This window comes from Carcharodon carcharias, chromosome 13, assembly GCF_017639515.1.
Source record: "Carcharodon carcharias isolate sCarCar2 chromosome 13, sCarCar2.pri, whole genome shotgun sequence".
Lineage (NCBI taxonomy): Eukaryota > Metazoa > Chordata > Chondrichthyes > Lamniformes > Lamnidae > Carcharodon > Carcharodon carcharias.
Genome location: NC_054479.1, coordinates 51,169,969 through 51,197,963, shown reverse-complemented (window position 1 = coordinate 51,197,963; position 27,995 = coordinate 51,169,969). Strand labels below are relative to the sequence as shown.

The window sequence follows — 27,995 nt, the reverse complement described above, 5'->3', positions numbered from 1 at the left end:
CAGCGTCTATAAAAGCGCTTCGATCCGGGTCCTCGGGTTACTTTCTGGCGATTCGTCGCCATTGTTGTACGGAGTCGGAGAGGTGCTGGAAACGGCAGGCTCGGCCTTAGCCTTACAAGCCAAAGCCCCCTTTAGGAGCGCGGGGTGGGGGCCAAGCGGAAGAGCTGGACCCTGCAACTCGTTTGAAAGGGCTTGTTTCGAGCCGACTTCGTCCCCCACCCCCCACTCTCTCCGCTCCTTCCTCTCCTCGATCCGCTCCTTCTTTATTTTCGCCATCTTTAGGTTGGTCACGATGCAGAGGTCGCCATGATGAAGATTAAAGTTAGGCCTAGTTACGCGATGCCCTGTGGAAAATTGGTTGGCACAACCAGCCACGTCGTTCCCACTGAGCTGCTGGAAGCTGATGCTGGAAGATCCAGACATGGAAAAGAAGTCTGCACGTTCCGCTTCGGCAGGACCCACCAAGGCGCCACCCCCCGACAGTAAAACCAAGCAAGGTAGGGCTGCTGGCGTCCTTCCCCTTGCAGACCACAGTGTTTACGTTGACTGTGTTTACGTTGCGATTAGAAGACGCACCGAACTCTCACTGTCCTCCCTGGTGAACTGTCATTCTCGACAGAGCATTTTGTCTTTTGTTGTACGTTGCCAGATGAATCATATGCTAATCTTGTTTGTGTAATCTGTATTTCCAAAGTACACCTGATTTGTTGTGTGAACTCAATATGGTAACAGTTTGTCAGTAGCCCATCTTAAATCTGGTAAAATGTACTAATTTCACTACGATTGAGACAATCCAATCAGCTGCCTCTGCCGTGGCCCTTGCTTCCACTAGCCTACCTGACCAAATTTCCTTTAATGCTCCTCCCTGCCCTTAGCCTGAACTTGTATCGTTCTCTAAGATAAAAGGAAAAAACTGCGGATGCTGGAAATCTAAAACAAAAATACCTGGAAAAACTCAGCAGATCTGACTGCATCTGCGGAGAGGAATACAGTTAATGTTTTGAGTCCAAATGACTCTTCATCAGAACTAAGAAAAATAGGTAAAATATAAGCTGGTTTAAGGGAGGGTGGGACAGGTAGAGTTGGATAGAGGGCCAGTGATAGGTGGAGATTGCCAAAAGATGTCATAGACGAAAGGACAAAGAGGTGTTGACGGTGCTGATATTAGCTAACAAATGTGCTAATGGTGACATTAAGGGTAGAAAGCAGGACGAGCAAGGTACAGATAGCCCTAGTGGGGGTGGGGCATGGGGAAGGGATCGAAATAGGCTAAAAGGTAGGGATAAAACAATGGATGGTAATACATTTAAACATAATGGAAATAGGTGGGAAAAGGAAAATATATATGAATTTTTGGAAAAAGAGGGTGGGGATGGTGGAGAGAGTTCATGATCTAAGGTTGTTGAACTCAATATTCAGTCTGGAAGGCTGTAAAGTGCCTAGTCGGAAGATGAGGTGCTGTTCCTCCAGTTTGCGTTGAGCTTCACTGGAACGTTGCAGCAGGCCAAGGACGGACATGTGTACATGAGAGCACCTCAAATACCGCTACTGTTAAATAAAGCCAATGATTCTCAGTGGACTATACCTAAATTCACCCCTAAAACTTTTGAATAGAATGATCCAATTCCCCACTACTCTTTTGTAATTGTTTTAATGGCTGCTCATTTCTAGTAGATAAGCAGAAAGAGGACAATAGCATTTGACAAAGTGATGCATGACTGCTCCTACTTTCATAGACTACCTGCTAGCTCTAATTTAAAAAAAAGCTTGTCCAACAGTCCCCACCAGGTCACTGAAAGAAGAAGCCCTGCTTTGCATTTGAATTAACACTTACTGGAATTGCATTTTGGTCAAATTTATTTTGATTATGGGAGAGAAAGTCTTGAATCCAAATTGAGAACATGATGAAAATGAATTATTTGCAGATTGTGTGAATTTCCCTACGAGAGTAACCATGTTGACATTTTCATCATATGTAGTTAAGATTCAGGCATCTAATATTAGTTGGTGCTAATTCCTAGGGAGCAGCTTACTTGGTTAGTATTGTCCTTGGATTTCCCATTCAAGTTGAAAGGTCTATTTGTTCAATAAAAATGAATAATTCTTAAAATATTTTTGCAGATGGTAAAGGTGGAACTGGATCAAGACGCTACAACAGGAAACGAGATGCAACTTTTCCCAAAAACGAAAATGTATCTAACCAGACTCGCCGCACCAATCCACAGAAAAGCAAAGCTTTTGACAAGAGACCCCCTGCACGTGGCGGCAACAAATCCTTTAGCACTTTTGGTAATGGTGGTAGACGGGAAGAGGTGAGATTGAGCTTTTTAATGTCGTGATTTAATAGATGTATGATGTAATTCTAGGACCAGTTGGTCATTGATAGGGTCAATACAAGAAAGATTATTAGATATCTTAATGTGTGAAGTCTTAATTACATAGTGCAACTTCAATTTGGCTGGTGTCTTGGAATGTACACCACGTTCAAACCTGAAGAGTTTGTCCCTCCCTAACAGTTGAACTGACAGATGTCTGGCCATCACCCATCAGGTGCTGTTCAGGCTGCAAGGTCCTGGGCTTGATCTGTGTGCAGAGTTAGCCATTTTCAATGAAAGTGTAATCTTAAATCTGTCTGAATTTAGGGATAGGGAGAATTTGATGTGGTTATGTTATCTAGGACTGTGTGGTGTCATTTGTATGATGGAAGGATGAAATCAGGGAATGCTCTACTGTGATAACCCAGAGTGTCAAATAACCTGTTATACTACGTAATTATTGTAGGCCACTTAGCCTTCCGTAGAGCCTGTTCCACCATTCAGTGAGATCATGGCTGATCTGAGACCCAGAACAACTCCATATACTTACCTATGCCCCATTTCCCTTAATTTTGGTTAACAAAAATCTATCAATCTCAGTTTTAACATTTACAATTGATCTAGCAATGTTTGTTTGTGGAAATGTTCCAAACTTCTATTCTCCTTTTTGTGTAGAAGTGTTTCCTCTCTTGACTGCTGAAAGTCCTGGTTCTAATTTTTAAACTGTCTCCTAGACTCCCTAGACAGCATAATCTATCCTATCTGTTTCCATTAAATCTTGAAAACACCAAATCACCCCTTTGCCTTCTAAATTCCAACAAATACAACCCTAGTTTGAATGATCCTCATAGAATAACTGGATTTCAAGGGTTAAACCATCATTCTGGTATGCCTTCACTGCATTCCCTCCAAGGCTAATATATCCTCCAGACATTGTGCTCAGAACTGCTTTCAGTACTCCAGGTGTTTCTAACCATGATTTTGTTGAAGTAGAACTTAACCTATTTGTAATCTGGACCCCTAAAGACCAGCATTCCATTGGCTTTTTTGATAATTTTCTGCACCTACACGTGACATTTTGATATACCTGGAGCTCCTTGTCTCTTTGGCTTGCCATTGTTTCTAGACTTTCACCATTTAGAAAGTACTTGTTCTATCTTTTATAGGTCCAAAGGAGGTGATTTCCTAATTTCTTAAATTGAAGTCCATTTGCCACAGTTTTGCTAATTCACTTAACCTATCAATGTCTCTTTAATTTTATGCTTTCAACTACACAGCTTACAATGCCATTTATATTTGTGTCATTGGCAAATTTTGATATATGGCTTTCCATCCCATCGTCTAAGTTAATGAATACGGTAAATACTTAAGCTTCTAACTCTGATTCTTGCAGGACATCACATCCTGCCATTAGAGTACATGCCCATTATCCTCCATCTGCTACTGCTCAGTCAATTTTCTGACCAGGTTAATAAGTTGGTTTCAATTCCATGACTTCCAATTTTAGCTAATAGCTCAAGGGGCACTTTATCCAATACCTTCTAAAAGTCAATTTAAATAATATCTATGGACATTCCCCTGTCCACTATTTTAGTCAGCTCTTCCAATTAAAAATTGAATCAGGTTTGTCTAGCATGACCCACCAGCAGGATACTTTGCTGAACAATTTCTACCCTTAAGGTATGGACTCCAATAATACCTGACAATAGATGTCAGTTATAATATAAGTGGTCTATAATTCCCTGGCTTTCCCCCTCATCCCTCTTAAATAAGTGACATAGAATTTTCCAATCTAAAAGAATTGTCCCAGAATTCAAAAAACTTTGACAAATCATAGTTGCGATGCCTGCAGCATTCACACCTATTGCCCTTAAAACCCTGAGATGAAAGCTATCTGATCTCTGGGTTTTACTGCCCTTTAGTGCCATTATTTTCTTCGCTGTTACTTTGCATATGTTACTTTTGGTGAGCTTCCCTGATTTAGAGAGTTTCTTTGGGATTTCTTGCACGCTAAGCTCTTTGTCTACTGTAAATATTGACACAAAGTAATTCAATATGTCTATCATATCCCAATTTGCTTTGACAATATTACTGTTATGGTGCCATTTCTCCTCCCCAACCTCTTTCCTAATAAATTTGTAGAGCTTTTTGTTATATCTTACAATTTTTTCTTGCACTCTTTCTATAGTGCTTACTATCTGTTTTGTATCTGAGATACATACTTGAGGGCTGTCACACGTGGAACTTAATGTAGCACGAGCCCTGACCTTTGTGTGATGGGGTAAGAGGGAAAACATAGTGTGAGGGCATCATAGTTGGATGTGCAATTGAAAGTTGAACTGCTACACAAAATTAGACTGTTCTGTTTATCTACAGGTAGCAGAGGTGCAGAGGGCAGAGTTCAGTCCTGCCCAGTTTACTGGTCCTAAGAAGATAAGCCTAAACCACTTGTTAAACTTTACATTTGAACCTCGTGGACAGTCAGGCTCACATTATGATGGCAATTGCCATGGAGGCTGGGGAAGAAGAAACAAATGGGGACATAAACATAAGCCATTCAACAAGGAGCAGTTTTTGCAGGCCAAGTAAGTAAAAGAAAGAACATGAATCCAGTGATCTTGACTCGTTTACTTAATTGGCAAGGAAGGATCATTGTTATGCAGACACAAAATCACTGACTTTTCAGCATTTGATATAATCAAATATTTGACATTTGATGTGAGCATTGCTGCTGCTTTGTAGTTTGGAAGTTTAAATGTTGCTTTGGTGCTTAGGCCAGTAATTGAAAACTACCTGAATCATCCTAGGTCAAGTTTAGCAGGACACGATCTACAGTAAAATTCATACACTGCCAAAGGTCTATGATACTGATGTGATTTCATTGCTCTAGCTGCTTTTTTGAGTGAAAGTGCTGTTGGATATTGTTCATCAGAAAGGTACTTTGCTCCCACTGAGGTGGAGGAAGGAGGAGGGTGAAGTTCATATTTTCGAAATATGGTTTTCTCTGGAATTCCATTTCAAGGGAGAATTTGAAATTGCTTGTTTTTTCCCTATTTTTAGAAGTCCCTTGTACAATGTGAAATTTGTTCCCAAGAGCCCAACTGTTGTTTTCTGTAGAAAGCTACTGTAAAATACCTACAACTCATTTCATTGTCTTCACAAAACAATTACATTTCTGCGTACTGCTGAAATTCTGGCCCATTAAAGAGATGAGGATCAAAGGAATAGTGACAACATCACAAACTCTAATTAGCTGTAATGCCTAATTTAAGCTATCAGTTCTAAAAGTGATTAATTTTCCATTTTCTTTTCAAGCTGTCAGTTTGTAGTCTCTGAAGAACAGGACTACAGTGTTCACTTTGCTGACCCAGATATGTTGGTGAACTGGGACTTTGTACAGCAGGTGGTGAGTATTATATATGTGTAGTTAGGATGGTTGAGGGTTTCACTAGCTATATTAGTGAATTGGAGAACAGAAAACAAAACAGCTCTACCTCAGACTTGGAAAAATCAGATTTTGCTATCAAATCCTTTGAAATCATTTAAGATACTTTTAGTAAGTCCTCCATTTCAGTAAACTTGCTGATCTCTGCAAATATATGCCATTGCCCATGATCCAGAAATTTCAGCCTCCACAAAGAACTATAAGCCTTAGGATTCAGATCATAGTTGCCATTAGAACCAGAACTCTTCTTGATTTGGAAGTATCAATGCATCTTAGTTAATTACAGGTTCTAAATTGCTATTGCATTAGTGATCTAATCCATAACAGGCTGATACTTCACTGTCTTGTATTGTTTGTTCCTGTGGTACCTCCATATGCGTCAGTTGCTTGAGACTAGGTTAAGACGACTCCACACTTTTTCAACGTGCATGTTTACAATAGAAGCTAGGGAATTGATTGTGAATTTAATTGAAGACAGTAGATTGGGTCTATCGGTTGGATTGTTTTTTGCTTTTAAATCAGTAGGGAGATAATTGGATCTGGATCTAGAACCTAATGTGCAATGCTCAAGTTGAGCAGCCTTGTGGTAGGAAAAGTAGCAACATATTTTGCGTCAGTTTATTTCCTAAGGTGTCAAAGGGCAAAGGGATTTAGGGATACGGGTGACCAAATAATTAAAAGCAGCAAAATAATTAAACAATTAAGAATGATAACCGGCACTGAGATTATTTCTAGGGATTCAAAATAAAGTTATGTTGAGTTTCTTACAGGAACCTGTTCAGACCTCACTTGGAGTATTGTGTATCGTCCCAATCTCCATACTGTAAAAAAGGTCATAGCACTAGATAGTGTAAAAAAATGATTTAAAACAAAGGCAACAGAACTGATTGTACAACTATTGGGAAAGATTAGACAGGTTGGGATTTTTCATTTTGCAAACTGAAAATTCTGAATGGGTTGAACAGGGGTAAATGCAAAGAGAATGTTTCCACTTATTGAAGAATATAAAATCAGTGCTCTTAAATAAGTTAGTTAATAAATCAAATAGGGAAGTGAGACGTTTCTTTATTCAGTGCTTAGAATAAACCACTACCATAGGAGGTGATTGAGGCAAATGGCTTGCATTCCTTGAAAAGTGAAGTAAATTAGTATATGAGAGAAAAGGGAATACAGCATATACTGAAAAATATAAGAGATCTACTACCCTTTGTTGAAGTGCTTTCTGACATCGCCAAGCATTGTTTCTTTGTAGGGTCAAAATTCATCTGTTCTCTGTAGTAATCCATGTTTTGATTAAGGTTTATACAATGTGCCTTTACTTTCTAGCGCATTTGTAGCCATGAAGTTCCTTCGTGCCCAATCTGCTTGTACCCTCCCTCTGCTGCAAAGATAACTCGCTGTGGACACATCTACTGTTGGGCTTGTATTCTCCACTATCTCTCTCTGAGCGAGAAAACTTGGGGTAAATGCCCAATCTGTTATGAGGCTGTACATAAAAAAGACCTCAAGAGGTAAGAATGAGAATTGCTTTCAAGCAATTTGCAATTCTTCTATTTGCAAAAATAGTCATGTATTTGGAAAATGTGCCAAATGTAATTTGTCAAAATAAGATATCAGTTAGAGTTGGAGGAGTATTGTACTTTTTGTGTAATGTTCACAAGGTATTCATTAAGCCTAAGAATTTGCCTTTTCAGAATGGCTAGTGTAAATGACCGTAGTTGAATATAAAGTTAAATGAATTGTTGAACCTACTTGGACATGTGATGACTTTTTTCCCTCCACCATTATGAAAAAGATAAAATGTTATGCTGATATGCTAATTGAATATTGCTCTAAAGACCAGGTGGGAATTTGCTTGGTTAGAGCTACATAGATCTGAAATTCTAATTCCATTGTCTAGTAAAATTGGTAGATAATTTTAAGTAATCTTGTAAAATATGGTACAGTTTAAAAAGGCTAATTACATGCTTAGTGCATACAATAAGTCATAGACCATTACTATGTGCTCTGATTAAATATCTTGTTGCAAGAGAGAGCTTATTCATCTCTGGAAATTAATATTGTTGGATAAATGGGGGCCATGCATAGAGCAATTTAATTGTAGCTGACTGCATTGGAACTGTGGTTGTAATCTCTGGTTCATTTCATGCTATTATGAATAACAATACGGAGCTGATGAATCATGCTGTTAGTAAGCACTCTCCCAATCTGTGACCCATTTATAATGTCAGCCATGCCATTGGTTTGTAATCTGTTTACATCATAAGGTTGCATAATGATGGAAAACTGCTTCTGTGCACCTGCATGTTTGTATTTTCAAAGTTGTGAAATTTTATATTTTTATCACAGTCTTCCCTGTCACAAGGGCTGGGCAGCTATAGCATTAACCACTGAAGGTTTGCAAGGAAAGTTATCCAGTTGCTGAATGTAGTCAGCATTTTGTGTGGTCATACTGAAATTAGTATAGGCACTGTTTCAATAAGTAGTATTTTATCTGATGTACTGCTGCCTCTTACCTTGTGTCCTGGTGGGTTTTTTCTGTCTGTGATGGAAGATCCTGCATTCAGATGATCTAATCCAAATTTGTGGGACTGAAATGGATTTTATGTGCCATGGCAGTTTTGAAGGCACCCCTATTTGCACTATGTTTTGTGCCAAAGAAGGAGCCAGTCTTCTGTGCTATTCAGTGCTTCTGTTATTTGAATAGCTGTTCAAGTATTGTTTTTCTCTCCTTTTTAGTTGTCAAGTTACACAGGGTGCCCTTGTAGGCTTGACAGTCTAGGTTTCCTTCAGATAATGAGATTGAAATATGGAAGTGTAGTGTCTGTATGAGGAGGTGTTGTGGTGCAGTGATAGAGCCCCTACCCCTGGGCTAGAAGCTCGGGTTCAAGTTCTACTTCAGGACTTGATGGGCATGGAACGTGTTCATAACATAGCCAAACAGGTTGATTATGAGCCTACAAGTCCTTACAATGAGCTTGATGGCAGACAGAGTGGGAGAGTTTCCTGGTCAGCCATACTGCAGAAGTTAATGGTGAACTGCTGCAGTACTTTGCCAAGCATGCTCATGGACCAATCTAGTGGAAGTCCATGATGATCCTCTGAGGGCACCCCTGAACACAGTGTGTCTGTATGCAGAAGTTTTTGAGCAACAGATGGTATTCTTTACCATACTGTTCATTTGAGATTTATTTGCTTTGTCTTTAACTCTTCTTTCTCAGCTTCACCAAAACATTGGTGGCTTCTGATAAAAAGGGAGTGTGTTCTGCTTATAATGTATTGGTCTGTGCTAGAATAAATAACTTTGTATTTTTTTCAGTATTTTTTGCTCAGGGCGATTCTCATAATTAAATTTCATTCCCTTTGTCCTTTAGCTCCCAGTTATCATCACCAGTTGATTAAGGCAGCATTTGCAGATGTCTGGCTACCCAGTCAACCATACAGATGTGCAAGAGTGGTCTGTGCAGTTGTACTACTGAGGGGAGGGCCTGCCCTCTGCTCTGCATCTCCTTATGACAGAACTGACCTCTTAAGTTGTAATGCTAAAATTGTGGAAGTGAGCCCTTCTGCCAGCCACTTCAAATCCTTTCATTTCCAAAATAGTTCTATTTGGCATCAGTAAATTTTCTGTAAATGTGAAGGTTGGAACCCTTCATTGATCATGTAGAGTTTAACCAGTGTTGTTTTTTCAGTGTTGTTGCTATGGAGACTCATCAATACAGTGTGGAGGATACAATTACCATGCAGCTGATGCGTAGGGAGAAGGGTGTCCTGATGGCTTTGCCCAAATCCATGTGGACGAAAGTTGAACCAATTTACTTGGGAGGTGAGTGGAAACACTGATTCACTTGGCTCATTGTTTGCTAAATCAGTACCCGCTTTGAACAAAGTGTATGTATTACACAGGGCAGGTAGTCCAAATTGCATACAGAATTGTGGATGGTTGGGAAGGAACAACAAGGCTTATAGTTTCATAAATCCACAGATACCATGTAGAGCTATACAAACTACCATATGAATAAATGTTGAAATAACCTTCATTCTAAAGTATTACAATACCTGCACAAAGATTACTGCATTTGAAAGTAATTCATGTGAAGTGTTTGAACAGTGATGAGGCAGAAGTAAATACAAGTTTTCTTTTTATTGCCATTACCAGAACTATTCTGTAGTTCAAATGTAGAATCCAAAGCAAAAGATGTTCGAGATGTATTTTATGGGTGAGAATTAGCCTATTTCTGTACTAGAAAAGGATCTTTTAAATTGACAGCATTGTACCATAGGTTTGTTCGGGTGCTTGAAGTACTTCATTAAGCCACAGTGTAAGTTTGGATGTGCTTGTGACCTACAATGGAACCTCATTTATGAAACGTTTTGGTGATATTGGGATGCCAGTGGATGTTGTGGCTGCTTTTGCATGTTATTTCTATTCATCCTGTGATATGATTTAGCTGACTGTTGCACAGTATGAATTGATATTGTCCAACATTATTCCTGTAGAATTACAAAATGATTTTTTATTCTGCAATGTGATACTTTCAGTGTAGTAAATTATGTGTACTTTCAAGTCTGTCATTCCTGTCTGTTTTGCCCAGTTGCCCTTTGATGTGGGATGTCCTTTGCAGTTGAAAATTAAGTAAACAAAGTTACTGACATTGGTAACCAACATATGTCACTGACTTTATGAATGATCAGACCAGTGGACAGGCAGCTCCCAAGCTTTTGTCATTTCTGAAATCTTTTGGGGTGCATCCAGCCTCCACTTGCTTTTCTGAACTGAGGTGACTAACTTGATTGAATTGTTTGAGGCAACATGGAGGGTTGATGAAAGTAGGGTCGTGTCTTTGATGTGGTGGGCATGGGTGTTATAGCACATAGGATGGTAAATGCTAAACTGCTCAAATCCCAAAGGGAAACTTGAAACAACTACCACAGCTGTTTTTCAGTTTGTATATTTAGAGATGTGTGCCTTGAATTCAGTAGTAATAAGACCACCGAGTCTTAGGTTTCTTACAAAACTAAATTAAACCTTTCTTAATAGAAGAAATGATTTTAAGCAAGTACATAGGTCTATAAATTACTACTATGATAACTTCTAAATCCCCTAACTAATCTAACTCCCAGTTACACCTCTGTTAAGGCAGCAGTAAAACACATAGATTTAACAGACCCAGGCAAAGCGCACACCTGAGATAGTCAAATTCAAAGTTTTTCCTTAGCTTCGGTTCCTTGTAGACAACAACTTGAGGCTTTTCACACTTATTTCCTTCATATAGATTTTTCCCTTTTCAATGTAAATCCCATTGGTTCGATATGCCTTTTCAGTTTTACTTTTCTAATAATAAAAATCTATCATAGTACTAATTTTATCAGTAAGCTTTGGGAAAAATAAATACTGCTAGGCTTAGCCTCTTGGCTAGGTGTAACACCTTACTACCTCTTTGAAATTCACTACTCTAATTTATCTAAAAATGCAAATATTCTCTTTAAACCTCAGATTCTGAAACACCAGCCATGTTTACCTATTTAACATTTCAAACCTAGCTTCTCCTCTTGATACATCAAAGCCTTTAGACCAGCTGTCTCTAATTCAGTTAAGTCCCACACATACACAGACACACACTATTTCTAATTTACCATAAATTCCAATTACATTATGAAAATTATTATATCTTCCTGACAATGGGGTTTAGCAAAGTTTTTGAGAAGTCCCACATGGCAGACTTGTCAGAAAATTAGCACATGAGATCCAAAGAGAACTGGCAAATTGGATCTAAAATTGGTTTAGTGGCAGGAAGCAAAGGATCATCATTCAGTAGTGTTTTTATGACTGGAAGGTGTGCTCTGCAGGTCTCAGTACTGGGTCCCTTGCTGTTTGTGCTATTTATCAGTGATTTAGATTTAAATGTAGGGGTTATGATTAAGAAGTTTGCAGCTGATATGAAAATTGGCTATGTGATTGATGGTAAGGAAGAAGGCCACAGACTGCAGGTGATATCAGTGGACTGGTCAGGTGGGCAGAAAAGTGGCCAATTGAGTTCAATACAGAGAAGTATGAGGTAATGTATAATAGGGAGGACAACAAGTCAAGGAAATGTACAATAAATGATACGATTCTGAGAAGTGGAGAGGGTCAGAGGAGCCTTGGAGTACATGTCTAGAGATCTCGAAAGGTAGAAGGACAGGTAGATAAGGTGATCAAGAAAACACAAGATAATTTCCTTTATTGGTCAAGGCCTTGAATATAAGAGGGATATAATTATGGTTTAATGGCATAGACTGAAGTTTGTGTAATGGGCACAGATCTAGTTACCATATTATTGAAGGGGTGAGATTGCATGGAAGAGGAGACTGAGCAAGTTTAAGAGGATGTTACTAGCAATGGAGAATTTTAGCTAAGTGGAAAGATTGGCTAGGCTGGGGTTGCTTTCTTTGGAACAGCAGGATTGGGGAAATTTAACTAAGGTGTATAAAATTGAGGGGGCTAGATAGAGTGAATAGGAAGGATCTATTTCTGTTCACTGAGGTCAATATCAGAAAAGATTAGAGGGGAATTGAGTAATCTTTTTCACCCAGAGCGTGGTGGGGTCTGGAACTCCTTTTGAAAAGGTGGCAGAGGCAGAAACCCTCATTTTAAACAAAAAGTTTGGATATGCATTTGAAGTGCTTTAACCTGGAGATCAAGAGCTGGAAGTCGGGATTAAACTGGATAGATGTGTTTTGGCTGCCAAAGTGCATGGCTGCCTCCTGTGCTGTAAGTCTGTTTCAATGCTTGAAACCCCAGAGGATGATGCCTCGTCATTAGATGTGCAAGGACTTCTATGTTACCTGTCCAAACGATCAAACTAGAGGCTCTAATTTTAAGTTGCCCAATTGGTGGAGCTTACTTGGATGAGTTTATTTTTCACCGACCTTGAAGTAGTTGCCTCTAAACAGCTGAACTTTATTGCTGTAAATAGGATAATATTTCATTGTTAACTGAATTGACTTTTATACCACTCCCTCCCTGCAGTCACATATTAATTTGAATCCTTCCAGTAGATGAAGAATACAGCCGATATTCAAAGCTGCTTCTGGCTACAACACAGCAGGTTTTGCAACATGTAATAGACAAAGAGCGAACAGCTTTGTTGAGACAGTATGAAGAGGAGAAAAGTACACCTGAATCCTGCTTCATTGAAGCAGCATTGCAGGAGCTCAAGGTATGAAAAACTAACCTCAACATGTTGAATCACTGTTCACGTGCATTTGTAGAATGTCCCTGAAGTTTGTCTTTATGTACCAGGAGTAAAAATTAAGAATTGCTTCTGTAAATGAAAGCTTATCAATTCAAACTGTAGGCAAATTATTAATTATTGTTGGTAAATGTATGGTTTTAAAGTATGTTACAATCACAGAACAGTGGCTTTATCAATATTCTGGTTTTTTCCCACTTTTTGTTTTTCTCACTCTTGAAGGCAGGGATCATTCTTGTACTATAGTACCGCAAGTAATTCTCTAGAATTTTGTCTTTGGCCATTTGTGTTCTGAACAGTACTATTTATGGTAAAGAAAACTGCCATCTGGATACTATTGATGTTAAACTTCGTTCTGTTTCTGACCTTTGCAACATGGGGCATTTGAGGTTAATCATAGATCTTTTTATTTCTTCGGCATCTGAAGATTAGGAGTGAGGGAAGTTGGTTAGTAAACCTCAGCTAGAGGTTTAATTACTGCAGCACAATGCAAGAATTAAATTTGGGACCTGCCTGATTTAACACCATATGATGGTTATTAATATTGAATGATGAGGGTGGGATGTTGCTTCTGCAGTTTCTGAACTACATTGCATAGAAGTAAAGAGCCAAGCAGAGGTAAAAATTTATTGTGTTTTGCTGATCTAAAAACGATAGAGAAACTTGCCTTTTTGCTAGATTTCTGAAGGTCAAAGGTGTTAGATGTGAGTGATTTTCCCAGTCTTCCTGATTCTCTGTTTATGGTATTGTTGCTTTGCTCAGGTTTGTTTAAGAGGAGACTGGAAAACACGAGAATTCAAACTGTTGATTTATGTGCAGCTTTTAAACCCACTGCTAATTTCTCACCCCACACCCAGACACAGTTATAGAGGAACTGATGTAGTAACTTGGGTGGAATAGTAGCTGTTTCTTTTTGGCTGCAATTTTCTCCCTACTGTTTTACTGGATCTCCAAATCTGTGTTAAGTTTGTTCTAATGATATGAATGTGAAAAAGATGGAGTGTTACATTGTTCAAGTACCGAAAATAATACAAGGTGTAGCAAGAGTTTTTAAGTGTTACGTGTTTAGTAATTCTACCATCAAGTTTGACGAGCTTGAATTTGAAATAGAATTATTATATTCTAGGTTCAAGCTGAGCTGATTGGATTTTTTTTAATTGCAGAGTCGAGAGCAAGAGTTGTTAGGCTCTTGTGCTCCAGAGAAGGAAGTTCTTGGTACAATGTTTAAACTTGAGGAATTGACCATTGCTGATTCAACCATGGCTGCAGAGAATGAAAAAAATACCACCATTTGCTGCAAGAACCAAGTTAGTATCAAAATTGAGGGCTAATTTTAATTTTCTAGTCCATTCTCTGTCCCCCAAAGGGGTGTTCCTGTTCCTCTAGGAAAGAGTATGGCCATGAAAGAATTTGAAAACAAAGATAAGGTTTTAAAATTGAAGTCTTGCTTTACAGAGAACCACTGTAGGTTAGTGAGTAGAGGGGTGATGAATAGGACTTGATGTAAGTTCTGGATGACAAGTTTGCGAAGGGTAGAAAATGGGAGGATGACCAGGAGTGTGTTAGAATATTCAAGTTCAGAGGTAACAAAATTATGGATGACCATTTCAGTAGCAGGTGAGCTGAGGCCTAGGCAATGAGATGGAGGTGAAAATAGATGGTCTTAGCAATGGCAAGAATATGTGGTAGGAAGTTCATTTTGGGGTCAGCTATGACACCATGGTTGTGAAGAGTCTTATTCAGCCTTACATTTGGCAAGGAATCACTATCACAGTACTGAGTTTGTGGCAGAGGCTGAAGATAATAGCTTTGATCTTTCCAATGTTGGAGGAAATTACTGCTCTTTAGTACTGGATATTGAGCAAGTAGTAAGAATTTTTTTGTGATTTCAAAAAGTAGCGATAAAAAGGCTAGCAAGATGTTTCAATCTAATCTGACCTTGTTTGAATATCTCCGGATAGCATGTATTGGCATATTCATCTGCATTTGATGAAATTATCGATGAATCTCAAGAGGAAGCTATTGCTGCACAATGCACTGTGTTGGATGAGTCAGTCACTGTTCCTGAATCAGTCAGCAGTTACAAAATAGCAGAAGGAGCTTGTGGTGGAATTCTTTCTGGAGAAGCTGAAAGTGGGCCTTCAATTGAGGCTACTAGACCAAGCTCAGAAACAACCTACTACTACTACTACCAAGGTGAGCCTTCCAATTGGATGATATCAAATAAATCTTAATTTAGCTTTTTTTTTTGATAAGAATAAATATTACCTTATAACACAACTGAATCATTGAACTAGTCGCAGATCTGAAGGTTTGCTTCTATAATGCTAGCATTTTTCAAATGATGGGGGATGAAACTGTTATTCAAATATAGCCAAGTTTCTATAAAACTTAACTCTGGTTGCTATAAATGAAACATCTTCAGTGTCATGAAAAGGTGGCTATGTGCTAATTCTTTGAAGGGGTTTGATTGATATCAGTGAGGGATCCTTTCACCTAAATTCGTGCCATTATAAAAGAAAATTTTGTCCATGAAAATGCCCTAACCATGTATAGGAAGAAACAAAATAGATATTCACATGTAACTAAAATATTCTGGCTTTGTGTTGTTTCTGCAAGTTTAATTCCTTTGTTTTTCAGCGGAGGATGGACAATATATGTTTCTGAGCCCAGTTAATGTGCGATGCCTAGTGAGGGAGTATGGTGGTCTGGAGAACTGTCCTGAGAAGATCACTGCGGCAGTGATAGAGATAGTTGGGCATTCAATGACTGAGGTAGAGTAACTTAAATTTGAATTTATAAACTTGAACACTCAGTATTCATGGTGAACTTCACTGGAACATTGAGACTTTTGGAATCCAATGTTGGCATTGTTGCTATTGGGTCAATCGAATACAGGCAGCGGTGGGACAGCCTTTACACTGTCCACTGCATACCTTATTCCAATCTTGGATTATGTTGATTGTCCAACTAAAAATTTCTGCACTTCATACACCAACTGTCTTATGATTCCTCGATTTGGTGGTCCTTATTGAAATTGTAGGTTGTTTTGAATGTGTGACCTTGAAGTTGCTTGAGACTACTAGAACTCCTTGTGGAAAAACAGAGTGCAGCCGACTTGAGTGCAGACTTGGAGATTGGTGAGGGGGGCGGGGTTGGTGAAGGGGCGGGGTGGAAGGATTTGTTTGTTTTCTTTTTCTATCTTTCTCAGCCCATAGAAATTGTTTCTTCTACTACAGGGATAGGAGCTAGTTGTTTGGTGAGTATCTGGTAAGTGATTAAGCTCTATTCTATCCCTAACTTTTAAAATAATACACCAATTAGTGGTAAAGTTAATAAAATATTTAAGAAAGCAACATAATTAAGCAAATGAAATAAATATTTAAAATACATTGAGGATGACAGGTGATGTGTCAAGGCTGCAGCATGTGGGAGCTCTTGGATAACCATCGTGGTCCAGAGCAAACACGTCTGCAGTAAAGGTTTGTGGCTTGAGAAACTTCGGCTGAGTCATTGAACTGGAGGTTGAGCTGCAGACTGTGACACATCAGGGAGGGTGAAAGTTATCTTCGTGCGTTATACCAGGAGGCTGTCACACCACTTAGGATAGGGTCTTCTGATTTGGTCAGTGGCCAGGGACAGGACGGTGTGACTGCGGGTGAGGCAGGTATGGGGACCTACAGGGCAGGAGTGTGAGGCTCTGCAATTGTCCAATAAGATTGAGGTCCTCTCAGCTTGTTTGGATGAATGGAGGCTGCAGGGTGAATGAGCAAATTGACCATCAGGAAGCCATTCGAGTCGGGGGAGAAAAAAGCAATATAGTGGTAGTAGGGGACTGTATAGTAAGGGGGATTGACATTCTTCTCTGTAGCAAAGAGCGAGAGACAAGGTGGCTTTGTTGTCTACCCGGTGCCAGGGTTTGGGACATCTCAGGGCTGGAGTGGGAGGAGGCAGTGGTCGTGGTCCATGTAGGTACTAACGACATACGCAGGATGAGGAAGGAGGCTCTGCGTAGTTAGTATGATCTAGACACTGAATTAAACAAAATGTTAAAGGTAATAATTTCTGGATTATTGCTGGAGCCATGTGCAAATTGGCATAGGACAAATAAGATTAATGAATGTGCCTCAAAGACTGGTGTGAGAGAAGTGGGTTCTGGTTTGTGGGGCACTGACACCAATATTGGGGTAAATGGGGTCTCTACCATTGGGATGGTCTACACCTGAACCACGCTGGGGCTGGTGTCCTCACGAGCTGCCTAACTAGGGAAGTAGAGAGAGTTTTAAACAGAATAGTGGGAGCAAGGGATCAAATTTGGGAAGATGTGGTAAACCAAAGAGTAGAGACAGGTACTAACATGGGAAATGATAAACAGACTGTGACAGGAAAGGACAGAGTACAAATTTAAGTAAATAAGCAGATAAGGCCAAAGCTTCAACAGTACCTCCAAACCTGTGACCCCACACCCTGAAGTACAAGAAATACCAACACCTGCAAGTTCCATTCCCAAGTTGCACAATATCCTGAATTGGAAAATGTATTGCCCTTCTTTCACTGGCACTGGGTCAAAATCCTGAAACTTTCTCCTTAACAGCGCTGGAAGTACTGTCACCACATGGACTGCAGAAGTTCCAGAAGGTGGCTCATCATGAAGGCAAATAGGGTTGCATCATGTCAAAGTTTGATTTTTATTCTTCTGGATCACTTTGTCATTTAGCAGTATCAACGGAATATGTGATAAAACTTGACCCTTTCACCAAAATAAACTTATCTTTTCAGATTTCTTTCTCTTTTAGCTATTAATGATTTTGAACAAGGGTGGGTTTAGTTGAGGTTCTATCTGTAATACCATGAACTCACCAGTTGTACTTCCAGAAGTTGGATTTGAATTTAATGGATAAATGCATGGGGTGGCACTTAACTGTCCAGATTACTGAAGTCTCAGATTTGATAACTGACCTCATCCTGGCCTAAGTAGAAAGGGGAGTTGCTGTTACTCTTGGTGAAGTAGTAGTGATGAGTTGGCTGTTTTCTCTCTCTCAGCGATTTCAGAATTTAATGGATAACGATTGGGAGTCATATCCCTCTCTAGCCAAGAGATATTAATATAAATTGTGGCACTCCTGCTGACTGAGTAGTTCTAGCACTGAATGGTATTGGTATTACGTAGTATTTTCCACCACACACCACTGGGTCAGAAACAAAATGCCTTGCTCTAACCTGTACCCTTGTAGCACTTCTATCTTAGTACCTTACTCAAAGTCCAGGAGTATCTAACTACAGCAGGAATTGACTGATTTAGTACAAATTGAGGATTGAACTTGCTTGTTTGTGGCATAGTTGTCTCTTGAGTCAGTATAAGGGAGCATCATACTGGGTGTTTGCTGTGTATTAATCTAGAAATCTTTATTATACGGAGGACTGCTGGATTTAAGTTGTGCATTTAATGACATTGTGCTTGAATGTTCTCCCACAGGATGTACGGCGCAGACACCGCTATTTGTGCCATCTACCTCTTACCTGCGAGTTTGGTATTTGTGAGCTGGCTCTGAAGCCACCTGTGATCTCTAAGGAAACTTTGGATGCATTTTCAGGTTTGTTCCTGCTACTTGAATCATAAACTTGTATTGAGTGACCTGCATTTGGTGCTTAGAAATTTGAGATTGTATTTTTCCCTACAGATGATCTGAACAGAAGGAGATGTCTTCGCTTAAAAAAAGCTCGAGATGAACGTCGAAGAGAGCGTAGGATTGAAATGGAAGAAAATAAAAAGCAAGGCAAATGTGAGACTTTGGTTTACCCTCAACTTGCCTCTTCTTTACCTTGAATTCTAATGTGACTTGTGTTGAGTGGCTCGTTAATACAGTTTCATTACTCTCCTTTAGATCCAGAAGTTCACATTGCCCTGGAAAACTTCCAGCAATTCCCAGCATGTGGCTCTTCTCCAGAAGCTGCACCCTTTATCGTTTCCCCTGATGCTGACCCTCTTCCTTCGAGTTGTCTTTCAGTCAATACTACCCTTATCAGCAGCCCCAATTCTTTGGCAGGTAGGAAATTATATTTGTGTACTCAGAAAATATTTGTTTTTAAAAACTTGAACTTGTACAGTGTCTTATAACATTCCTTAAACTGCTTTACATAATTTGTTGGGTGTCATGCAGGAAAACATGGTTTTATTTACAACAAGATTTCTCAGCAAGTAGAATAATGACCACTTGAACTGTTTTTGGTAGTTGTTGAGTGAACAGTGTTGGCCTAGACAGAACTTCCGCCTCACCTCCCCCTTCCACGCTGCTTTGTGTTATGAGTTCCACCTGAATAGACTGACATGGCGATCACCATTCGATTTCTTGTCAGTACTCTTAACAATGTAGCGCATCCCCAATACTGCAATAGAATGTCAGCATGGATTGTGCTTTTTTAAATTCTGCTCTACATAAACTTTCCTCAGGCAACATTTTTTAACACACAAATTTTGTGACTTTCATGGTTCACACCGCACGTATGTTAACTGTGATTTGGATTAGCTGGAAATATTCAGGTCAGATAGCATCTGTGGCATTTCAGGTCAAAAATTTAAATGTAACAGGTTTTAAGCAAGTACAGAGGCATAGAGAGGGGAGAAAGCTGAAAAGTAAAGATCTGTGATAGAAAAGCAAAATACTGTAAGTGGTGGAAATCTGAAATAACAAAATGCTAGAAATACTCATCATCTGTGGGGGGGAGAAACAATGTTTTCGGTCTGAGACCTTTATCAGAGCTAGGAAAAGTTAGAGATGTAATAAGTTTTGAGCAAGTGAAAGGGGAAGGCCTGTGATAGAGTGGAAGGCAGGAGCAATGAAATGACACAAGTGATGATGCAAAGCAAAAAGGGATGATAATGCAACAAGTGAAGAAACGAAAGATAGGTCTAGAGGAAGTGTAAACAGGAAGAGGAGAATCGTTACCAACAGCTGGTATCTGGAAAAACGGGGAAGTGGTTATGATTTCGATTGTTGACCTCCGTGTTGAAATGGAAGGCTGTCAAGTACCCAATCAAAATATGAATTACTGTTCGTTCAGCTGATGTTAGGTTCCACTGGAACAGTTAATGGGACAGAAGGCCATTTGACCTATCGAACCCATGTCGGCTCTAGCACAAACCAGTCAGTCCAATTCCCCTGTATTAGAAGCTGAAGATTGAGGTCAGAGTGGGATGGCAAATTAAAGTTGGCAGCTGACCAGAAGCCTGGCCATGCTTGCAGACAGGAGGTATTCAGCAAAGTTATCATCCAATGTGCTTTTAGTCTCCCTAGTGTAGAGGAAAAACTGCATTGTGTGCAGCGAATACACTAGCTAAAAGGCAGTATGACACTAACTCATATGGACTCGAGACATTAACTCTGTTTCTCTCTCCATGGATGCTGCTAGACCTGCTGAGTTTTTCCATTATATTTTCTGTTTTTGTTTCAGATTTCCAGCATCTGCAGTATTTTGCTTTCATCTACAATGGTGTGTTGGAGCGTTAACAGTGTCACCTTTCTTTGTCATCTCCCCATATAATGGGGTTTAGCAAATGTCTTGTTTTATTTGATAGCTATAGTAGCGAAAAGAGAATCACTGATTTAAAGCCTCCTGCATAAAGTCATGATTTAAAGTGGTTGAAACGATGTAATCTCTCAGTTTTCCCTTTAAACTCTGAGGTTATTGATTCCAGCTGAGTTTTCTATTGTTTGATAATAGACTCTTTGCTGTTTTTGATATCTGGATAACAGTAGTTTGTGTGTTTTAATATCAATACATTGAGAATCTAAGTCTATATTTTCCTTGTGTGATTAACTCATCACTTGAAATTCTGCCACCACACCAGTGGTAAAAAGAACAGTCAGTTTAGATGTGCTGGCTTCACCCTAAAATTTCAGCGGTGTCACCCCATGGCACTTCCAGTAGGTATGGTTTGTCTGGTATACTTTTATATAAAAAGGACTTGTGACAATTGATACTTCTTCCTGTTATGCAACTCTTAGTACTTTCTCTGGACACTAGCCAAGATTGTTTTCCAACATTGAAATTAATATGAAGATTTCACATCCAGTGTTGTACTTATTGCAGTATTGGTGACCACACTACCACTTATGTCTGAGTTGGATGCGGTTGCTGAGCAAAGAAGTTGGAATTTTAGCTTCAAACTAGTTTTTGCAGCATTTTGTTGATTATCTGAAATGCTAATCTCCTCTAATTACAAAGGGGCATGTGGGGACTTGCGGAAAAATCAGTGATGTCAGTACTTTGATGTGCTGCTTTTAGAGTCTTGATAATTGAATTGCAAATTCACAGCTGAGTTGCATACTTTAATCCTTGTGTAGTGTTTCCTTCACAGTAGGAGTTGGAATTCCCATGTGTGAACTGAGAACAGTCAGGGAACAGAATGGACATTCATTACTTTCAGTTCCTAGGCTCAGGGGGTTTATTTAGTCTTGGGCTGATAAATAGCTAGCAGTTGTGAATCTCATTGTGTTATGGATGAAATGCAAAATGAGCCAAGAACTGAAATATGGTGCTCACCTCAAATCCTTGGGAACTGCTTTTAATCTGTCCTAGTATGACTCATGTAAGCATTGGAAAGAGGCCTCTGTGAAATGTCCTGTCTTGAAATTGATGCTTAATCTCTTTATTTTTGTAAAGTTTTGACCTAACTGGCAATGTTGGAACTGCTTGAAGTGAATACTTCTGAATCACTTCTTAATTCTTCCTGTAGAATCAACATTGAATCAATCCGCTCTTGCTTTTAGACCAGGGAGTCCTTCTCAGTGTGCAGGCAGCTTGGAAGATGATGCACACTTTCCTTCATTTGCTCAGGTAATTTCAGTTCTGAAGTATAAATATATTATTCCACAGCATGAAAATGCATTTCTGGTGAGTATAGGTCATGTGTGCACAAGTTGATTTTACTCAGTGGGGAGGATAGAATCTGGGATGTTGCTTGGTTTCACGTGGCGTACCTTACTGGCTGTTCAAAAAACAGAAGTGATGAACTCCAAGAATTGTAAACCCCACTTAATTTGAGAGCAGCTTGTTTACTTCGAGAGAAATAGTTACAGTATATTATGGAGAGTTACACAACAGAAATGATACTACATTCCAGCCACTAAATTATAACCAGCTTTTAGGTCACTTATCTCATTTGACTGGACTAGCTTCTGATCCAAATTTGAGATGAGAATGGAATCACTCCAACTGTTGATCACTTAGTCCCTTGATTTGTCTAATGTAGAACTTGGGGTAAAGTTGTAAATCACCATTTATTGAAATTGAACATTCTTGGGACACTTCTATTCAAGTTAAAATAAGTACATCAGAAAATGAGCTTGACAAGTTAGCAAGTACAATATTGCTGTTAAAAAACACAAGTTTGTACTGGAAATGCTATGGAGAGATAAGACTCATTTTTGGTGTGAACTCTTCAGATCTGGACGGACACAGTACAGTTGGAGGAGCTGTATATTTTATGATGTAGAAATACAAAATGTGTGGAATGATTCAGCAATTCATCTTAGTAAGGTTTAGATTGCAGTCAGAATTGGGTGTGTGTGCTGCTGTTCTGAAGATGCATGTGAAATGTGCTGGAGAACTCAAAGAAACCTCTACTTAGCTCAGGTCTGGCCCAATATGGGTCAGATGCAGTTTCTTAAATTGAACCAATTTTGCTATTAAACAAACCTGTAAGTAATTCAACTTCCATTAAATTAAACCTGTCTCCCATGCCACTGCCAGCCTTCAAATGAATGGAGCTCATGGACCTCTTGGTCACTGAGATTGAGGTCCCTTGAACTCTTGGCTTCCCCCTCTCCTTTTGCACATGGATCTTATCTGACTTTGTGCCATCTAGAAGCTGCTCTTGCCCATAAGAACCATCCCCCTGCTCCTTAGCTGATCTGGTAAATTGTTTGCTCTGCTCAAGTATTGTATCCCTTCCTTTTTAAAGCCACTCTCATTAACTTCTCTCTTCAAAAAGAACACCTGTTTTGACCCCTCTGCCATTACAATTGCTGACCCCTCTCCAACCTACTTTTCCTCAAGTGTTTGGGATGTCTTTCCATCTTAGATTTGTCCATCTTTAACTCTAGCTTCTTTTCCCACCCCAACACTTGTGATCTCAAGGATCTATCATTTGCTCATCTATATGCTGCCCCTTGGAGATGTCACTACATATATGGGGTCAGTTTCTCTGTACTGATAACATTTACTCTATCCTTTTACTACACCTCTTTTGACCCCTCTGCTACCCATGTTATTGTACTGCTTGTCTATCATCCTGCCTTGGATAAGTTGTCATTTCCTTCAGATAAACATTCTGGGAAATAAAACTTACCTCTGTACCTTGAGAATCATTCCATTCCACATTCTGGCTACTGTCTCTTGCTGACTTAGCCTGTTTGTAATTCTATCTTATTAAATTGTGTTTCTGGCCAAATACCTTCTGAATACCTTCTTCCACCCGCTACTGCCCACTAAGCTACTACCTCAACTTTCTCTTGCTGAAATCCTCTTCCATGCCATTGTCACTGCCTGATTCAACTCCCTGGTTGGTCTCCCCTGCCCCTCTAACCTACATTTTTTTATTCATGGGATGTGAGTGTCGTTGGCGAGGCCAGCATTTATTGCCCATCCCTAATTGCCTTTGAGACGGTGGTGGTGAGCTGCTGCCTTTTAGCACTGTAGCCCATGTGGTGTAGGTACACCCACAGTGCTGTTAGGGAGGAGTTCCAGGACCTTGACTTAGTGACAGTGAAGGAATGGTGATATATTTCCAAGTCAGGATGGTGGGTGACTTGGAGGGGAACCTCCAGGTGGTGGTGATCCCATCTCTCTGATGCACTTGTCCTTCTAGATGATGGTGGTCGTGGGTTTGGAATGTGCTGTCTCAGGAGGCTTGAGTTCCTGCAATGCATCTTATAGATGGTACACACTGTTGCCACTGTGCATTGATGGTAGCAAAATCAAGTGGTCTGCTTTGTCCTGGATGGTGTCAAGTTTCTTGAGTGTTGTTGGAGCTGCACTCATCCAGGCAAGCAGTGAGTATTCCATCATACTCCTGACTTGTGCCTTGCAGATGGCGGACAGGCTTTGGGGAGTCAGCAGGTGAGTTACTTGCTGCAGGATTCCTAGGCTCTACCCTGTTCTTGTAGCCACAGTATTTATTTTGTTAGTCCAGTTCAGTTTCTGGTCAATGGTACCCCCCACCCCAAGCATGTAGATAGTGGGGGATTCAGCAATGTAAATGCCATTGAATGTCAGGGGTGATGGTTGGGTTCTCTCTTGTTGGAGATGGTCATTGCCTGGTACTTGTGTACATGAATGTCACTTGCCACTTGTCAGTCCAAGCCTGATATTGTGCAGGTCTTGCTGCATTTGGACACGGACTGCTTCAGTATCTGAGGAGTTGTGAATGGTGCTGAACATAGTGCAATTATCGGCGAACATCCCCACTTCTGACCTTATGATGGAAGGAAGGTCATTGATGAAGCAGCTGAAGATGGTTGGGCCCAAGACACTACCCTGAGGAACTCCTGCAGTGATGTCCTAGAACTGAGATGATTGACCTCCATCAACCACAACCATCTTCCTTTGTGCTAGGTATGACTCCAACCAGTGGAGAGTTTTCCCCGATTCCCATTGACAGTTTTGCCAGGGCCCCTTTGTGCCACGCTTGGTCAAATGCTTCCTTGATGTCAAGGGCAGTCACTCTCACCTCACCTCGAGTTCAGCTCTTTTGTCTATGTTTGAACCTAGGCTGCAATGAGGTCAGAAGCTGAGTGACCCTGGCGGAACCCAAACTGAGTGCCAGTGAGCAGGTTATTGCTAAGTAAGTGCTGCTGGATAGCACTGTTGATGACCCCTTCCATCACTTTACTGATGATAGAGTAGACCAGAGCAGTAATTGGTCAGGTTTGATTTGTCCTGCTTTTTGTGTACAGGACATACTTGGGCAATTTTCCACATAGCTGGGTAGATGCTAGTGTTGTAGCTGTGCTGGAACAGCTTGGCATAAACTGCAGCTCATCTACATTTATCTCCTGATGCCAGAGTACCTCAAATTTGTGCTTCTTTTGTAATTAAATCTCTCCTGGCATCACCCCTTTCCCTTTCCTATCTCTTCAGCCTCCTGCAACCCTACAACTCCCCCAGTATCCGTGTTCTTCTGGCCTGTTGTGCATTTCCTCCCAAAAAACCCTTCTGCCTCTCTATCTCCAGCTTTAAGATCCTCTTTAAAACTCACCACTTTGATAGAAGCTTTTTTCCCCATCCCTTCCAATCTCTTCTCTCCTCCTCTGGCTTGGTGTATGTATTTTTCCTTTGTCATGTAATGTAGAAAAAAAATTGGCGTTAAGGTTTTAAACGCCCATAGTTAGTATATTTTTTCTTACAGATGCTGAAGGATGGGAAGGCGAAAGCAGAAGTGTGGCCCAAAGTAACTCCAAGAAAAGGTGATTTTTTTTAAAAAAAAAATGTATAAACACTTAACAAGACTCATCAATATTCATGGTAATGTGTTTCTTCGTATTGGTGTGGACGTTAGAATACTGACTGAAAAATTGCTTTGATAGCAGAAACCGTTTTGATGCCCCCACCTGCAGCAGATAGTGATGGAGAGAGTGACATCTCAGACCGTGTACCTGTACCCAGCTTTCAAAATTCCTTTAGTCAGGCTATGGAGGCAGCATTCCTCAAGCTTGATAAAGTTTCAGTCCCAGACCTCTGTGCAGGTAAGAGTAGAGTTGATTGCTGCCTTTTAGGGGGAGGGAGAGAAGAGGAAGATGGTGGTTGATTTCAGGGCACTAACAAATATGCTGATATTACAATAAACTGTCATCTGGCACTCTACCAACCAGAATTTCTGATGTTCCCCAAATATGAATTGTCACTTTACCAACGGGAAGCAGTTAAGCTATCTGGAACCTGTATCTGTATACTGTATTTTATATTTTAACTTGTTTTAATGTACTGTTGAAGATTAGAATAAAAATAATACTGTTTCTGAGTAAGCAATCTGCTTGTGGTGCTACACTTTACATTCTTTCATGGGTTGGGATACTCCACATCATTTGCAGTGAGTAGGTCTTTTGAGTTTCGAATATTTAAATTGCTGGTGATTAATTCATGTTATGTTTGCAGGCTAGTAGCGGTTGAAAAACTACAAAGGAGTCATTAACTACGGGGTTTCTTGGTGCTTCAACTGTTTACAAATCTGTGTCCTGTTCCAGAAAGCTAGTTGGTGAAGGATAGACTTAGAGCCAATTTTTAGACACTTTTATATTTAGAATTACATATCTAAAACATGCACCTGATTCCAGCCACAGTTTCAATCTATAGAGCTCAATTGAATCCCCAGTTAATGCCCACCACCTGCATACAATTAAATGCAATGAATATACAACTAACACTATGCAGGATTGTACTCAAGTGTGTCTTTCCTCCAATACTACCTGTGGTTTAAACAAGTAGAAAGTTTATCATTTTCTATTTTCTTAACTGGATATAATAGAACCTGAAGTATGGTTCCATAGTGGTGGTACCATTAACAGAAATTTGCACTTTTAAGTCTACATGTATTTCAACAATGAGTGACAAAAGGTTTCTTTAATAGAATTCAAATGGAAGTTGTTCTCCCCACTAAGTTTCAAAATGCAAAGTAGGGTTATTTGACACCATTCTATTTTGTGGTTTAGATAATTTGACAAATACAGATGAAAAAGTAATTCCCAGTTATTGGGTATTGACAGCATTATTTAACCATTCTAACAAAGTTGACTTAGTTTTTCCAGGTAATTCTGGTTTTGTTTTTAGTTTGCCTAGCTCCATGAAAGGACAATCTTCCACGTATAGTCAAACTTTTCTTCAGAACAGGCTGAGGAACTGCATAGATTCTTGTTTTAAAATCCACTCTCTGTACATCTAGCCAGTCTTTTAGCCTTCTGAGTGCTTCATCTATATGTAGTCTAGCACTGTGTAAATATGCTAGTGAATAATGCTCAGTGTACTAAGGAATGAACTGAACATGTCAAGTTTAAAAGTAGGAATGTGTATATAATTGTTTCTCTAATTTTGGGTCATTTTATTCTTGCAGAAGAGAAGAATGGAAAAAAGAAGAAGAAAAAGCAGAAGCTTCTCTTCAGTACTTCAGTAGTTCACACAAAGTAATTTAGGCAGTCATTGCCCATTTCAGCACCACAGGCAGCCATTGCCTGTATTTGCATTCACTGGTCTGTGCAAAAATATTTTTTTTGCTGCTATAGTTTTAAGAATTTTTGGTTGCATTTCAAGCCCATAAGATAGCGAAGGCAATTGTTTTGAGTGGTTTGTAAATGAAAGTTTGCCTCTTGTTTATGATGTATACAAATTTATTACAGCTTTGTGGTTAAACACCATAACCAATTCATATGGCTTGTGGCCTGGTATATTTTTTAAATAAGGGAAATTCCAGTAGAAACTTCAGCTTCTGCCACTGTGTAGAAGTTCACAGGGGAATAAAATTTTGTTTTGGTCACCCTCTACCCTGGAAGCAGCTATTTTGTAAATAAACTGGCACATGATTTTCTTTTAGCTAAGTCACTAAGTTAGTCAAATGGTGTTTCATCCATTCTCCTGTTTTCTCCCTTGGACCAACATCACTGAAGATTTGCAAAATATTCTTCCCCTCTGCACAGAAAAGAACATGGGTTTATTCATGTTGAGCATATTGAATTGGCCTGCCTGTAATTAAAATCATACCCATCCTCCTCCATACCCCAACCATATCAGGTGTTACCCTGTTAGTGGCAAAATATAAATTAAAAATGGCTGGAGTTTCCCTTTTTTGAAGATTTTAATTTGAAAAGTATCCTCTTAAGGAAGTGAATGTAAAGAATCTAATGAAGTGTTCAGTTTAGCTTTGTTATTTCTACCCTTTTCTTTAATGCAACAGCAGAGTAATAGATGCAATTAAAAAAAATCTTGTGTTGAGTGGTGTTGATTTTCTGC

General features: G+C 39.6%; 1 protein-coding gene across 4 annotated transcripts; it reads left to right on the top strand.

The window, feature by feature from the left end:
- The first annotated feature begins 14 nt into the window (after positions 1 to 14).
- rnf10 (ring finger protein 10) lies at positions 15 to 27,977 on the top strand. 4 transcript variants are annotated; one of them, XM_041202074.1, is made up of 17 exons: positions 15 to 497; positions 2,122 to 2,312; positions 4,692 to 4,900; positions 5,631 to 5,721; positions 7,087 to 7,271; positions 9,453 to 9,586; positions 12,802 to 12,962; positions 14,159 to 14,302; positions 14,957 to 15,191; positions 15,636 to 15,769; positions 18,472 to 18,589; positions 18,677 to 18,778; positions 18,881 to 19,042; positions 21,733 to 21,833; positions 25,405 to 25,462; positions 25,586 to 25,741; positions 27,103 to 27,977. In XM_041202074.1, exons 1-17 carry the CDS (start codon positions 404 to 406, stop codon positions 27,174 to 27,176), a joined length of 2,349 nt encoding a protein of 782 aa, XP_041058008.1. In that variant the 5' UTR covers positions 15 to 403; the 3' UTR covers positions 27,177 to 27,977. The 4 variants fall into 4 exon arrangements, with proteins under 4 accessions (XP_041058008.1, XP_041058006.1, XP_041058007.1 ...); XM_041202072.1 differs by having other exon boundaries at positions 25,583 to 25,741; XM_041202073.1 differs by having other exon boundaries at positions 12,799 to 12,962.
- Positions 27,978 to 27,995: the final 18 nt, after the last annotated feature.

Bases quoted from the DNA above. Each gene is read 5' to 3' on its own strand.
- rnf10 (XM_041202071.1), top strand. From the start codon at position 404: ATGCTGGAAGATCCAGACATGGAAAAGAAGTCTGCACGTTCCGCTTCG. The intron at 5,722-7,086 runs GTGAGTATTATA...TTTACTTTCTAG, and splicing joins GGGACTTTGTACAGCAGGTG to CGCATTTGTAGCCATGAAGT. The intron at 14,303-14,956 runs GTTAGTATCAAA...ATCTCCGGATAG, and splicing joins CCATTTGCTGCAAGAACCAA to CATGTATTGGCATATTCATC.